Raw genomic sequence first — 16,454 nt, 5'->3', positions numbered from 1 at the left:
TGGAAATTGAAGCCCTGGGAAGTTGAGGTTTACTCAGAGGCTAACGTGTCGTGGGATCTATGCTCCGTAGCACTATTCCCACTATCCAGGCTTTCTATATAGAAAGGGAGGTCAAAATACCAGACAGAGAAAGCCAAATTAAAGATCTGCATGAGTAGGTGCGCCTGGGTGGGTCAGTGGGTTAAGCGTCCAACTCTTGGTTTTGGCTCAGGTGTCCTGGGATCGAGCCCCACGTCGGACTCCGCACTCAGTGGGGAGTCTGCTTGAGGATTCTGTCTTTCCCTCCCCCTCTGCCCCTCTCTGCTTACACGAGCATTCTCTCTCTCTCTCTCTCTCTCAAATAAATAAATAAATAAATCTTCAAAAAAAAAAAAAAAAAAGATCTGAGTACAGGCTGGCAGCATGCTGCATGATGGCTGGTGGTCAGTTTAAACTTGAGTTATCCCAAACAAATATTTTTTCTCTAATACTCTTGTCCAGGTTAGTACTTCCCTGCTGTCCTTTTTCTTTTTTGGTGTGTGTGTGTGTGTGTGTGTGCATGTGCAAGCACAAATCTCTCTTGATTTCATTCACATAATATAAAATTAACCATTTAGTTTTATTTTATTTTTAGAGAGAGCACAAGCGGGGGGGAGGAGCAGAGGCAGAGAGAAAGAGAATTTTTTTTTTTTAAGATTTATTTATTTATTTTAGAGAGAGAGATTGAGAGAGAGAGAGAGAGCATGGGTGGGAGGGAGAGAGAGAATCTTTAGCAGACTCCGTGCTGAGTGCGGAGCCCAATGTAGGGCTTGATCTTACGACCCTGAGATCATGACCTAAGCCAAAACCAAGACTCGGTCACTTAACCGACTGAGCCACCCAGGCGCCCTAGGAAAGAGAATCTTAAGCAGGCTCCACAGTCAGCATGGAGCCCAACACGGGGCTCAATCTCACGACCCTGAGATCATGACCTGAGCGGAAATAAGAGACGCTTAACTGACTGAGCCACCCAGGCGCCCCCAAATTAACTATTTTAACGTATCCTGTCCAGTGACATTTAGTATATATATTCACGATATTGTGACCTCTGTGTAGTTCTTTTTTTTTTTTAAAGATTTTATTTATTTGAGAGAGAGAGAATGAGAGAGAGAGAACACACGAGAGGGGATAGGGTCAGAGGACGAAGCAGACTCCCTGCCGAGCAGGGAGCCCGATGCGGGACCCGATCCAGGGACTCCAGGATCATGACCTGAGCCGAAGGCAGTCGCTTAACCAACTGAGCCACCCAGGCGCCCACCTCTGTGTAGTTCTAAAAACATTTTCAAAACCCCAAAAGAAAACCCATATCCACGAAGCAGTTACTCCCTATTCCTTCCTTCGCCCAGCCTCTGGCAGCACAGATCTGCTGTCTCTCCATTGACTTATTCTAGATATTCCATATAAGTGGAATCATACAATATGTGACCTTTTGTGTCTGGCTTCTTTTACTTAGTATAATGTTTTCAAGTTTCATCCAAGTTGTAGCATCTATCAGTACTTCATTCCTTTTAATGACTGAGTAATATTGCACTTTGTGTATTTTATCCATTTTTCCTTTGGTGGACATTTGAGTTATAGCCACCTTTTGGCTCTTATAAATAGTGCTGCTGTGAACATTCGTGTACAAACATTTGAGTACCTGTTTCCAGCTCTTTTGGGTATATTCCTAGAAATAGAATTGCTGGGTCATATGGTAATTCTGTCTTTAACGTTTTGGGGAACTGCCAAATTGTTTTCCACGGCAGGTGCACCATTTTACATTCCCATCAGCAGTGCACAAGGGTTTTAATTTCTCCACCTCCATCCTCTCCAAACACTTGTTATTTTCCATTTTTGTTTTGTAACAGCTATCCTCATGTGTGTGAAGGGGTATCTCATGATTTTGATTTGCATTTTCCAAATGGCTCATGTTGAGCATCTTTTCAAATGCTTATTGGCATCTTTGGAGAAATGTCTGTTCAAGTCCTTTGCCCATTTTTGAATTGCATTTGTTTGTCTTTGGTTGTTTGAATTGTAAGAGTTGTAATCTGGATACTAGACCTTTATCAGATTTATGATTTGGAAATATTTTCTCCCATCCTGTAGGTTGTCATTTCATTTTCTTGATAATGTTTTTTGATACACAAAAGTTTTTAATTGTGGTGAAGCCCTGCTTACCTATTTTTTTTCTGTTGCTCATGCTTTTGGTGCCATATCTAAGAATCCATTGCCAAATCCAAGATCATGAAGATTTGCCTCTATGTTTTCTTTTAAGAGTTTTGTTGTTTTGGGGCACCTGGGTGGCTCAGTCATTTAAGCATCTGCCTTAGGCTCGGGTCATGATCCCGGAGTCCTGGGATCAAGCCCTGCATTGGGCTCTCTGCTCAGCGGGAAGCCTGCTTCTCCCTCTCCCTCTGCCCCTCCCCCAGCTCATGCTCTCTTTCCCTCTCTCTCGCTCTCTCAAATAAATAAATAAAATCTTAAAAAAAATTTTGTCATTTTAGCTCACATATTTAGGTTACTGATCCATTTTGGGTTAGTTTCTGTGTATTGTAGAGATAGGGGTCCAAGCTGATTCTTTTGCATGTGAATGTCTACTTGTCCCAGCATCGTTTTTTTTTTTTTTTTTTTAAAGATTTTATTTATTTATTTGAGGGAGAGAGAGCACATGAGAGGGGGGAGGGTCAGAGGGAGAAGCAGACTCCCTGCGGAGCGGGGAGCCTGATGCAGGACTCGATCCCGGGACTCCAGGATCATGACCTGAGCCGAAGGCGGTCGCCCAACCAACTGAGCCACCCAGGCGCCCCAGCATCGTTTTTGGAAGAGACTATTTTTTCCCCATCAAGTGGTCTTGGCACCACTGTCAGAGATTGACTGACCATACATTATAGGTTTTTCTAAATTCTCAATTACAATTCTGTGCATTATTACACTGGCAGGATTACTGTAGCTTTTTAATAACTTTTGAAATCCCGAAGTGTGAGTCCTCTAACTTTGTTCTTTTTCAATATTGTTTTGGCTGGTCAGGGCTCATTGAAATTCCTTACGAATTTGAGGATCAGCGTTTCCATTTCTGCAAAAATGGCTGTTGGAAATTTGACAGAGATTGCATTGAATTTGTAGGTCACTTTGGGTATAACAATATTAAGTGTTTTGTTATGGTTAATTTTGTGTGTCAGTCAGATCGGGCCCCAATGCCCAGATATTTGGTCAAATGTCATTCTAGGTGTCTCTGTAAGGGTGCTTCTGAATAAGATTTGAATTGTAGACTGAGTAAAGCAGATTGCCCTCTCTAATGTCTGTGGGCCTCATCCACTCAATTGAAGACCAGAATAGAACAAAAAGGCTCAGTAAGAGGGAATGTCACCTGCCTGACTGTTCAGCTGGGCCATTGGTCTTCTCCTGTCCTCAGCCTGGAACTACATATGCAGCTCTCCTGGGTTTACACCTTGCCAGCTGAAGAGCTGAGGACTTACAGCCTCCATAGTGGCAAGAGCCAATTCATTATAACAAATTACTTCTCCCCCGCCACCCTGACAGGAAACTAGGAATACAGGGTTCATTTACACACACACACATGCGCACACACACACACCCTGTTGTTCTTTTCTCTGGAGAACCTTGACTAATCCAGTCTTCCAATCCATCAACCTATCTTTCCATTTATTTAGGTTTCCTTTAGCTTTTTTCTCAGTGTTTCATGCTTTCCAGAGTTCAAGTCTTGGTTAAATTTATTCCTAGATATTTTATTTTTCTGGATACTATTATAAATAGAATTTTTTTTTTAATTTCCTTTTCAGATCATACATTGCTGCTGTATAGAAACCGCTGATTTTTGCATGTTGATCTTGTATCAACTTCGCTGAATGTGTTTATCAGCTCTAGTAACTCTTGTAGATTCTTTGGGGTTTTATATATCCTGTCATCTGTGAATAGAGATGGTTGTATTTTTTCCTTTCCAATTCGGATGCCTTTTATTTTACTTGCCTAACTGCTCTGGCCAGGACTTCCAGTACACCGTTGAATAGCATTGCTGAAGGTGGGCATCCTTGGCTTTTCCTGATTTTAGGGGGATGGCTTTTGGTCTTTCACTGTTGAGTATCATGCTCACTGTGAGTTTTCTTTTTTTTTAAATAAAGGCACTTTATCATGTTGAAATTCTCTTCTGTTCCTAGTTTTCTGATTGTTTTCATCATGAAAAGGTGTTGAATTTTGTCAAATGCTTTTCCTACATGAGTCAAGGTGATCAGGTGTTTTTACCCTTCGTTCTGGTAGTGTGGTGTATTACATTGGTTGGTTTTCTTGCTGGTGTCCTTTTATGTCCTTGCCAGCAGCATTCTCTCAGGCATGCAGTTTCAAATATTTGACTAAGCTTCATTTTTCCATTCTCTGAGATGTTCACTGTGTGTCCTACCTTTTCAGTTCTCCTCTCGGCACCTTCCCTGTCTCATCACACCTGTGTATTCGGTACTCTTCTAACTCATGGTTAAGCTTTCTTTCCCTAGTCTTATCTCCCTTTGAACTAGCTGTTCACATGTGCTAGATTAATCCCCTTAAAGCACCCTTATTTTCCCTCATATTTATGCCCTGCTGAGGGACCTGTGATGATTTTCCATTGTTCATCAGATCAAGTCCAAACTCATGCTGACATTTAGAACCTTTCCTAATCCAGTCCCACACCACCTCTCACGTCCCACTTATTTATCACAAGTAGAAACTGCACACTGAGTCCCACCTAATAATAACTTTTAATTTTACTGTTAGATTTGTAACACAGTAAGCACCTAAGTTTGATTTCCTATATCTTTGCCCTTATTTTCCTTGTTTCTCAACCTTCGCAATAAATTGCTAAAAATGGCATTTTCTCTAATTTGTGAAGGTGCGTTCCATATGTCCTTATTGTAAAAGCTTCCCAGACTCCTTTCTTGTATTTGACTGGGGCATGCATTCAAAGAAGTGAGAAAGTATTGTCTTAATGTGTTCGACAGTATGAAAAAAGCAAGTTGCTGGACACGATGTTCAGTATGAAAAGACATATTCATGTGCATAGGCCACTTCTGGAAAGATATATTGGAAATTATTAATAGTGGTTACTCCTGGGAAGTGGGACTGGGTTGGACAGAAGAGAGAAATTCCTTTTCACTCTGTATCCTTTTGTGCTATTGGAATTGTTTCGTGCATTTGAACAAAAGAGGAGAAACAATGATTAATTCCTTTTTTCTCCTGGCTTTTAATTCCAGTTTCAGCCTCTTCTATGCTATATAAGAGTGGCTGCATCTTAAAAGCTTTTAATGCCTTTTAGAAACTTTGGGCCATGGGCGCCTAGGTGGCTCAGTTAAGCGTCTGCCTTCCGCTCAGGTCATGAGTCCCGCATCAGGCTCCCTGCTCTGTGGGAAGCCTGCTTCTCCCTCTCCCTCTGCCTGCCGCTCTCCCTGCTTGTGTGCGCGCTCTCTCTCTCTGTCAAATAAATAAAATCTTTAAAAAAAACAAAAACAAAAAACTTTGGGCCAGTTGATGAACTGAAACAGTCCTTTTCACCATATTACCTTCTTTGCACGTCATTGCAGTACATTATCAAGTAGTCCTATTTCAGCGGGTTTAGTTTTACCCACCAAAAACTGCTGTCATTTTTAGGAAGTCCTATCCTTATGTCATGTTGTGAGTAAATCGGAGTTGTTGGAATACACATGGATTTGTTCCTGGAAGGAAAACCGAGAAAGCACGGCCAAATATAATGATTGATGAATTGTTTAACACTTGGAATACCGTATTTCATTGACTCATATTTATTTGGCATTCTGAGGTCTCTGAAACTGAGATGCTCCTTACATTTACTACCTCCAAGTAGCAGAGGTGATGTACTTAATCATTGTCTGCACATGTATGGGCTTGGTCAGGGCTGTTCCTACTGTCGTGACAGTTGAGTTATATGTACTGTTGGTACCACATGTTAGTTTACTTTTCGCTTTAAAAGATCGCACTGATTCAACGCTTAAGTGGGAAAAAAAAACCGGATGAAGAAAGGCATAGAAACAGAACAGTAGGGTATAAATTTGATTTTATGTGAGGCAAAATATCTGTCACTGGAGGAATGAGCACAGCTTCATATTTTCTTGCAAAGCTACAATCAAGTGTTTTATGGGACCTAAGAAAGGAAGACAGCCTAGGTATATTAGGTTTTGTCACTGAGAAACATGCAAAAGATGTCACATGCTGGGCAGTGCACCTGGAAACAGGGAAACCCGATGTGGTTCTCAACATAAATAAGGAATTTTTAGAGCTGCAGGAAGCTGGTGTGACCAATTCATGGGTCTCCTAGGACTGTCATGAAGGCATCCTGTCCTAGTTTAAGTGGGCAACCGTTTTTCTCCTTAGTGGCGCGTAAAATAAGTGTGCTTCTTATAACGAATGGCCCCTTAGATTCAGTCAGAAATAGAATTTACCTCCGATACAGCCCTTTCCTGACGGTGACTACTTTGGAACTGACCGTACCACGACGTAATCACAGTCGTGATTGTGATCACAGGGATCTTGGGAAGCTGCAGAGACCCAGGTCACAATACAGGAACAAAATAATTGCCTGGTTTTGCACAAAATAGGTATTCTTGCCTGTTTTCCTGGTCTTCTCAGAGACAGCCCGGCATAGAGCGCAGACTCTGGAGGCAGGCAGCCCTTCACTAGCAATAACCTTGTGTAAGTGCCGTGACCTCCCCATGCCTGCTCTCTGTCACACGGGCCTAGCACCTATCCCAGCTTTGTTACAAAGGCGAAATTAGTTAAATTAGTTAATACAAATGGGTGTTTATAACAATACCTGGCTGAAAGCAAGCAGCGTATGTTAGCTGCTATTTTTGACTGGCATTATTTTCTGTGAACCCTAAGTGTCAGTTGGTACACAGAGTAGTTTGAGGTGAGGGTGTGATTGTCAATCCTGTTGCTACCTTGTTGGTTCCAGTTGAGGGCTAATAACACTGCTCACTTCCTCCTCCCAATTACAGACAGTCCCTGACTTACGATCGTTCGACTCTACAATGGTGTGGGAGTGATACACATCCAGTAGAAACCATACCCTGCATTTAAAATTTTGATCTTTTTCCCAGGCTAGCACTATGCGACATGCCCCTCTCTCTGGTGACACTGGGCAGGGCCAGTCAGCCACTCGATCTCGGGGGTCAGCTCGATCTCGGGGGTCAGCAACCAGTCAGCCACTCGATCTCGGGGGTCAGCAACCAGTACACTTACAAACCTGCACCCCTACAGCCGTTCCGGTTTTCACTTTCAGAACAGTAGTCGGTACATCTCATGAGATACTCAACACTTTATTATCAAATAGGCTTTGTGTTGGATGCCTTTCTCCCACTGCAGGCTAATGTAAGTGTTCTGAGCACATCTAAGGTCAGCTCGGTGAGCTATAATGTTTGGGAGGTTAGGTGTAGTAAGTGCATTTTCCACTTAATGACATTTTCTGCTTACAGTGGGTTTACTGGCATGGGACCCCACCATACGTGGAGGAAGGTCTATTATCCCACCCTTTTGGGGGCATATTGATTTTGATTTTTTAGAATATTGCGTATGATTGAGATACATAGATTCACACACTTTTGTACAGTAAAATAAAATGGAATTAGAATTCGTTTGGGGAAGAAAAACCTTCTTATTTTTATTGTTTATTTTTTAAAGTTTGTTTTTATTCTTTTTAGAGAGAGCGCGCACAGAGGGAGAGTCTCAGGCAGACCCCGTGCTGAGCACAAAACATGACTTGAGGCTCGATCTCATGACCCTGAGATCATGACCTGAGCTGAAATCAAGAGTGAGATGCTTAACTGACTGAGCCATCCTGGTGCCCCCCAAAAAACCTTTTTAATACATTATTCTTTTAAAAATCCCATGCTCGGGCGCCTGGGTGGCTCAGTCGTTAAGCGTCTGCCTTCGGCTCAGGTCATGATCCCAGGGTCCTGGGATCGAGTCCCGCATCGGGCTCCCTGCTTGGCAGGAAGCCTGCTTCTCCCTCTCCCACTCCCCCTGCTTGTGTTCCTGCTCTCGCTATCTCTCTGTTAAATAAATAAATAAAATCTTTAAAAAAAATAATAATAAAATAAAATAAAAATCCCATGCTTGTGTTTCCAGCATTAGCCAAGGCTAAATCTGGACAGCTTTTAGTCTGATAGCACTCTCCCAGTATACAGGCAATGACTGCCTCTGACAAGACTCATAGCCTCCAAGACTGCTGGTCTCAGCAGGGTCGGGTTCCATTTCTAGCCTATGACCGTGGCCCATGACTAAAGCAGCAGGGCTGTTGATGCTTTTCTGAGCACTGTGCAGGGCTGTTTCAGTTAGTTATTTCTAGTTGTGTGATATTTAAGTGTTGCATTGGGCCCTCAGCTGTTGAAAAACATAGGATACTATTTCTGTTACAGCTGACGGTGAACATAGACTGCCTCTTGGAGACATATTACTAACTGAAGGATAGTTGATGGGAATCACCAAGTATTGAATTGAGGCTTAATTCTAGAATAACCTTAGGAATGATTTCCTCTCGCTGAATTAAATTTGAACTATTTCGTTTTCTTCCTTTTTTTTTTTTTTTTAAGATTTTATTTATCTATTTGAGAGCGAGAGCACAAGTAGAGGGAGAGGGAGAAGCAGGTTCCCTAGGGAGCCCAACAGGCTCCATCCCAGGACCCCGAGATCATGACCTGAGCTGAAGGCAGATGCTTAACTCACTGAGCCACCCAGGTGCCCCAGAACTATTTCGTTTTCAATAATCATCTAAAATAATTGGGCCAACCAGTTCTTTATATTGAGCTTGCTTGTAAAAATTAGGTGTTTTGTGTCAACTTTTGTCTTTGTGCAAAACAAGGTAAAATGTTCCAGTGAAGACTTGAAAGCTGCAAAGGGGTTATAAACTGAGCTTGTGGTGGCTGAAAGCTAACAAGATAGGTTTTTCCATGATTTCGATTAATGACGGGAAAGCATTCCACAGTTTATTCCCTCTGGGATTTTATGTATAATTCAGAAAATCTTAGTTTTGTCTATACTTCTTTTTAAGCAATCAAATCCGTAGTTTTAAATATGATGTTGGTGGTATCATTTGTTAATTACATGATTAGAAATTTATTGTCAGTGAAAAATGACACACAAAAAAGGCATGTGCAGTGAAGCTTAAAATAGCACATCTTCACATCCATGCAAATTCCCTGGACTCCTTTTATGACCTAGTTATGTATTACTCACAGAAAGAAAAACCTCAGGCACTTTCAGCTACTCCGAGAGCTAGATATTACATTTAAATGTTTTATATACTTAATAGTTTTATTGTTTACTCATAATTTTTCCACAAGTACCAAAAGCATTTTTCATGATTAAGCTTTTAAAAGAGTAATAGATTTGGCATTTTTATTTTATCTTATTTATTTTTAAAGATTTTATTTGTTTATTTGTAAGAGCACAGAACCGCAGTTAGGGGACTGGGGGGTAGAGGGAGAGAGAATCCCAAGCAGACTGCGCCGAGTGTGGAGCCTGCCTCAGGGGCTTGATCCCACGACCCCGAGATCATGACCCAAGCTGAAACCAAGAGCCAGAGGCTTAACCAACTGAGCCACTCAGGTGCCCCAAGATTTGGCATTTTAGAATGTGTCTTGACAGTCAGTACCTTCTTGTTCGGAGCTTTTCGATTCCTTAAAGTAAAATACACAAGTCTCAAACATGATTATCCAGGTTACTTGTACTTAAATTCTTTAAACGTATCCAGCTTTACTTTGTGACTGACCTGTGTTTTTTTTTTGTTTGTTTCTCAAATATAGAGCTGCCAAATGCTGTTAAACCAACTAAGAGAAATCACAGGCATTCAGGACCCTTCCTTTCTTCATGAAGCTCTGAAGGTTAGTTTCAAGGCCACTGTTAGTCAACAGGCTTTAAAACAGTTGTCCATATCATAGTTATGTCAGATCAAGCTATTTTTATGCCAAAATGAAAGTGCATATAGGGACAGGAGCTCTATGGGTCAGATGACCTAGTATCATCAATGGCCCAATAAGGTGGGGGAGAAGTTGGGGATGGGGAGCGACTCAACTCGGGGGGACCCTGCAGGGCAGAAGAGATTTAAGAAATGCATCAGCCAATTGCATTGTATAGCCTTTATGTGGCTTCTGACTCAAACACACACACACTAAAAAATCTTTGAGTCAGGCAAGTTTGAACTGGTGATTTGATATTAAAACACTTGTTACTATTAAGGTGTGATAATAACATTGTGGGTTATATTTTTACGTTTTCATGTACTGATAAGATGCTTAGGATTTGTTTCAAAATGTCTGGGAGAGGTTAGGCAGAATAGATAAGATTGAGCCTAACTTGATATTTGTTGAAGGTGAGTGGTGGGTGCCTGGGGTTCAGCTATACATTCCCTCTGCCTCTACCATTGTAAATGTTAGAAAGTTTTCCTAATAAAAAGTTAAAAACAAATAGGGGCGCCTGGGTGGCTCAGTTGGTTAAGCGACTGCCTTCGGCTCAGGTCATGATCCTGGAGTCCTGGGATCGAGTCCCGCATCGGGCTCCCTGCTCAGCAGGGGGTCTGCTTCTCCGTCTGCCCTCTTCCCTCTCATGCTGTTTCTCTCTCGCTCGCTCTCTAAAAAATAAATAAAATCTTTAAGAAAAAAAAAAAAAAGTTAAAAACAAATAGAAATGTGATCACCACTATAGAATATGGTAACTGCTTGGCATGTTTGCTGTAGGGGCCGACTTCATTTAGAATCTCTGTTTTCATTGCCAGCCCCCTTTTGACACATCATGCCTTAGCTAATGTGTGAAATCGGAGTAGTAGCATCCGGAGCTACTGAGACCAGATCTCAGCAAGATTTCATTCTTGTTTGCGTGGGGTGGGAAGTCAGAACATGGCGGCTCCCCTCCTGCAAACCAGGAGTTTGATAGATGCTTTGAGCATGGTGCACTCGCTATCCTCCACCATACTGTCTTTCTTCTACTTTCTACCCTAGAATTATGCCCTGACTTACTCAGAATGTCGCTGAGGTAGTAAGGAGTTAAACCAAAAAACTAACTCACTATTTTAAATGCTGTGATGCTTTACTTTTGAAATTTCTGGGTTTTTTTTTTTTCCCCTTTCTTTAGGCCAGTAATGGTGACATCACCCAGGCAGTCAGCCTTCTCACCGAGGAAAGAGTTAAAGAGCCCAGTCAAGACACTCTTGCTACAGAACCATCTGAAGTAGAGGGCAGCGCTGCCAACAAAGAAGTTTTAGCAAGTAAGCATATGCTGTCTTGGTCCTGCTGTGAACTAGCAGAAAATACGTGCGTTTCCTATCAGTCACATCAACCCTTTTGGAATAGTGCTAATCATAGCGAATTATTGAACCATCACTATGTGCCAGGCCTAATTCTAAGCAATTACATGAATTCATTCATTCATTCATTCATTCATTCATTCATTCTGCATTTATTTAATGAGCACCTACTATGTGCCAAGCACTCTTTTAAACACTGGAAATAAACAGAATTCTTGCCTTCATGTAGCTTACTTTCTTGTGGGGGAGATCACTAAATCGATGAGTAAATTATATGGCATATTAGAATGATAAGTACCATGGAGAAAAGTAAAGGATGGAATGAAAGAAATGAAAAAAGTAGCGGCGGGGATTGGATTTTTACTAGCAGGGCCTTCTGATAAGGTGAAAGGGAGCTGAAGGAGTCAGTGAGGTCTTAAGACAGGGATGTATACCACCTGCTCAAGGACAGCAAGGAGGCGGGAGCTGAGACTTTAGCGGGTGAGAGGTGAGGCCGTGGAGGGACCAGGAGGCAGGTCCTGCAGAGACTTCTGCGTGCTTGGCTTTTCCTCTAGCTAGAGGCTAGCCAGCGGAGAGCTTGGAGCAGAGGAATGACGTCCACTGGTTTCCATTTCCTAAAGGTCATTCGGACGGCTCTGCTGAGAACAGAATTGCAGGGGGAGGTAATGAGCATGGGTCAGAGCAGGGAGCCCCGGACAGTCAGGACGCTTTGCAGGGTCTGGCGGTGTGGCCTAGCAGGTAGTGGTGGGAGGGTGAGGAGTAAGAAAATCCTAGTGGGATATTCTTACAGCAGATATAAGGGGTGTGAAAGAGAGGACTTAAAGGCAGCTCCAGGTTTTTTCCTGAGCAGCGAAAATGCTGGAGTTGCACTAAGCACCCTGGGAATGGCTGCCGCTAGAGCAGATCTGGGTGGCAGATGAGGGAAATGCTGTTTGAGGCACCTGCAAGACATCAGGTGGAGTGTCGCAAAGGCAGTGAGGATCCAAGCATGAGGCTCCGGGGAGAGATCCGGTTGCAGAGAGAGAAAACTTGGAATCGTAAACCTGTGAATGGATGTGAAGTTAGGGGACCAGGTGAGCTTTCCAAGGAGTTGGGGTGCACGGAAGGGAACAGGTTCAGTGACTAAGCGGTGGATACTCCCAGTGCTTAGAGGCCAGGGCAGGTGAACAGTGTCCAGGGACATTGGAAGAAGACCAGGAGAGCTGGGAGAATGGGACTCTGGAAGCCAAGGAGGCTTCCTGGAAGAGGGAGCCATCAGCTAGGGCAGATGGAGTTAATGGATATTTGGACTTTTTGCAGTTTTGAGCTATTCTGAATAATGCTGTTAGGAATATCCATATCCTTGTATATCTCTTTCAGTGCAATAATGACTCTTCAGGCAATGTTTTTCTTTTTTTTAGAGAGAGAGCACGTGCATGTGCATGCGCCTGCACCGGGGGGAGGGGCAGAGGGAGAGAGAGAGAGAGAGAGAGAGAGAGAGAGAGAATCCCAAGCAGACTCCGCACTGAGTGTAGCGCCTGATGTGGGGCTTGATCTCACGACCCTGAGATCATGACCTGAGCCAAAATCAAGAGTTAGACACTGCCCCAACGTTTTTCTTTTTTAAAGAAGTCAGGTGCCCTAACGTTTTTCTTTTTAAAATTCATTCCTGTTGAAGGTTATAAATAGTTCCTTTACTTTGACTGGTGTATAGTATTTCATGGTCTGAATATACCACAATTTATGTATTTGTTTATTGACTTGGGTTTGTTTCCATTTTTATTTATTTATTTTTTTGCTATTATAAAAAAGGCTGCTGTGAGTTGTTTGATTTGTGTTTCTATTACATGTATGCAAGAGTTTCTTTAGTGTGTATACCTAGGAGTGTAATTGGTGGGTGGTAAAATACGCTCGTCTTCAGTTTTATAGGCAATATTCTCCAAAATGATTTTTTAACTATTTATTAAATTCCCAGTCACAGGATTTGGGGATAACTGTTGCTCTCAAACTTGTTAGAGTATAAAATCATTGCCCATATTTTTGATAAAAAATACCAAAATACCTTGTTTTCAGTGAGAATTTTTTTACATTGGTAATGAGATTGAACATCTTTTTCTTTTTGACCATTAATGTTTCCTTATAAGTGAAATTTCTCTTTATGTCTTCTGCCTCAATTTTTCTGTTTGTTTGCTTTTTTCTGATTGATTCCTGATATTATCTTGTTGATAATAAGCTTATTCTCGATACATTTCTTGATACTGACCTTATGTATATTTGGTATTGACCCCCTCTTTTGGATTTGTGTGTTGCAGACATCTTTTCCGTATTGGTGACTTGTGTTTTCACACTATGGTGATGAACTAAATAGCCAAATTTTATTGTAGTTGCATTTATTGGTCTTTTTCTGTGATTTGTGTTTTTTGTTTAAGAACTCCTTCTATACCTTGATTGAAGTCATAGGATTTTAAAATCCTGATGTTTTGCTCTTCACATTCTTTAATTCATCTGAAGTGGATTTTGGGGGAAGGGGCAAGGCATAAGGTAAGATACAGTTCGATTCCTTGCCACCCTCCGGCCCGATACAGCTACGCAGTTGTCCTAGTATTAAAGGGTACTTTTATTAAAAAGGCTTTACTTACCCACTGATCTGCAGTATTAGCTCTGTGTTATATTGGATTTTCATGTTTCCCATTCTATTTCACTAAGTATCTGTTTTTAATTCTTTAGGATATATACCCATGAGTGGAATTACTGGGTCGTGTGTTTAACTTTCTTGGGTTTTTTTTGTTTCGTTTGTTGTGGTTTTTTTAGATTTTATTTATATATTTGAGAGAGAGAGCACACATGCGTGCTTGTGCACAAGTTGGGGGGGGAGGAGCAGAGGGAGAGGGAGAAGTAGACACCCCACTGAGCAGGGAGCCCAATGTGGGGCTCCATACAAGGACCCTGGGATCATGACCTGAGCCGAAGGCAGATGCCTAACTGACTGAGCCACCCAGGCACTTCTAACTTTCTTGTTTTAATATTTCTAAAAGAGGACTGTTTTCATAGCTGCAGCATTATCACATTTTAAAAATTAGTAATTCCTTAATTTCAAATACCAGGGTAGAAGTCTCCCTGATCATCTCATTAACAATATATTTGCAGTTGGCTTGTGAAAATAATGATCCAGATGACATTAAAACATTAAATATATTTGAATGTCTTCTTACGGGCGCCTGGGTGGCTCAGTTGGTTAAGCATCTGCCTTCAGCTCGGGTCATGATCCCAGAGTCCTGGGATCGAACTCTGTGTCGGGCTCCCTGCTCAGTGGGGAGTCTGCCTTTCCCTCTCCCTCTGCCCCTTCTCCCGCTCGTGCTCTCTCTCGCTCACTCTCTTTCTTAAAAAAAAAAAAAAGAGATAAGACACTCTTTATTTCCCCCTCTTTTTTTCTTGCAACTTTAGGGTCCAAAGAAATCAAGTCCTTTGTTCTCTCAGATTTCATACGTTCTGAAATTTGCTGATTTCATTCCTGTGGTATCTTTCAGTGGATTTTTCGGTCCCCTGTCTTTCCTAGAGACTTATGTGCTTAATTGGCATGACTGTGTCTCAGGTAGGGCCGTGTGTACAATGTATCTTCTTTTTTGTCATATCCAAGAAGCAGGGAACATCCCGTTGCTCTCTTTTTGTGTTACTAAAATTGTTAGTGTGTTCAGAATATTATCAGCTTGATTCATTTATTATATAATCCCCCACCTAGTGTTTCCTGCAGCCACGGGTTATTGTTGCTGTCATTCTTTTATTTTATTGGAGATTTCATAATTTATTAGTTGGGATTCTGTTTTTCTTAGTTGTCAACAACACGTAACATAAAATTTACCATCTTAACCATTTTTAAATGTACAGTTCAGGAGTGTTAAATATGTTCGTCTTGTCGTGAAACAGATCTCCAGAACTTTCTCATCCTGCAAAACTGAAGTCTGTATCCACGCAACAATAATTCCGCATCCCCCCTCCCTTCAGCTCTCGGCAGCCACCATCCTACTTTCTATGATTTTGACTGCTCTGAGGACCTCCTTTAAGTGGCATCCCACAGTATTTGTCCTTTTGTGACTAGTGTACTTCACGCAGCGTAATGTCCTCAAGGTTCGTATTGTAGCACGTGTCAGAATTTCCTTCCTATTTAAGGCTGAGTCATACTCTTGTATCTAGATACCACATGTTGTTTACCCATTTATTCATCGGCTGATATTTGGGCTGCTTTCACTGATTGGCTGTCCTGAATGGTGCTTCTGTGAACATGGATGGTGCAAATAGCTCTTCGAGACCCTGCTTTCAGTTCTTTTGGATGCAAGGACCCTGGCAAGGGCCCAGAAGTGAGATGGCTGGCTCAGATGGTAGCTCTATTTTTATTTCTTTGACGAACGTCTGTACTGTTTTCCATAGTGGTTGCTGCACCATTTTACAGTCCCACCAATGGTGCATTAGTGTTCCACAAGTCTCACCACATCTTCACCAACACTTGTTATTGTTTGTGTGTGTTTTTTTTAGTAGTCATCCTGATGAGTTTGAGGTGATACCTCATTGTGGTTTTGATTTGCAGTTTCTTTGATGATTAGTGATGCTGAACATCTTTTTATATGCTTGCTGGCCATTTGTGTGTCATCTTTGGAGAAATGTCTATTCGAGTCCCTTACCTATTTTTTAATTGGGTTATTTTATATTTTATTATTGAGTTGTAGGAATTCTTTGTAGATTCTAGATATTAACCCTTTTATCATGTATATGATTGGCAAATGTTTTCTCCCATTCTCTAGGTTGCTTTTTAATTCTATTGGCTATATCCTTTCATGCACAAAAAAGTTTTTTAAAATTTTGATTGAGTCCCTTTTGTCAATTTTTATTTTTGTTCCCAGTGCTTTTGGTGTCATAGCTAAGAAATCATTACTAAGTCCAATTGTCGTGAAGCTTTGTATGTTTATCCTTTTTTTAAAAAAGATGTTATTTATTTATTTGTTGGGAGAGGCACAAGCAAGGGGAGTGGCAGGCAGAGGGAGAAGCAGGCTCCCTGCTGAGCAAGGAGCCCAATGCTGGACTCGATCCCAGGACCCTGGGATCATGACCTGAGCCGAAGGCAGACACTTAACGACTGAGCCACCCAGGCGCCCTTTTTTATTTTTAAAAGATTTTATTTATTTGA

At 41.7% G+C, this 16,454-nt stretch overlaps 1 protein-coding gene across 7 annotated transcripts in view; it reads left to right on the top strand.

Moving 5' to 3' along the window:
• The window catches only part of USP28 (ubiquitin specific peptidase 28), a 59,151-nt gene that overhangs the window by 6,071 nt on the left and 36,626 nt on the right, over positions 1–16,454 (top strand). For 6 of the 7 annotated variants that reach the window (XM_035008975.1, XM_035008971.1, XM_035008973.1 and 3 more), the window contains 2 exons: positions 9,801–9,878; positions 11,125–11,257. In XM_035008975.1, the coding sequence (XP_034864866.1) occupies positions 9,801–9,878; positions 11,125–11,257 (211 nt within the window). Of the gene's footprint in view, positions 1–9,800; positions 9,879–11,124; positions 11,258–15,277; positions 15,401–16,454 lie in introns of those variants that run through there. The other variant, XM_035008976.1, reaches the window with a different exon arrangement.

The sequence above is a fragment of the Mirounga leonina genome, unplaced genomic scaffold, assembly GCF_011800145.1.
Source record: "Mirounga leonina isolate KUSES-001 unplaced genomic scaffold, KU_Mleo_1.0 Mir_153, whole genome shotgun sequence".
Taxonomy (NCBI): domain Eukaryota; kingdom Metazoa; phylum Chordata; class Mammalia; order Carnivora; family Phocidae; genus Mirounga; species Mirounga leonina.
Note: the sequence above shows the minus strand (reverse complement) of the source record. Positions and strands in the feature narration are given on the sequence as shown.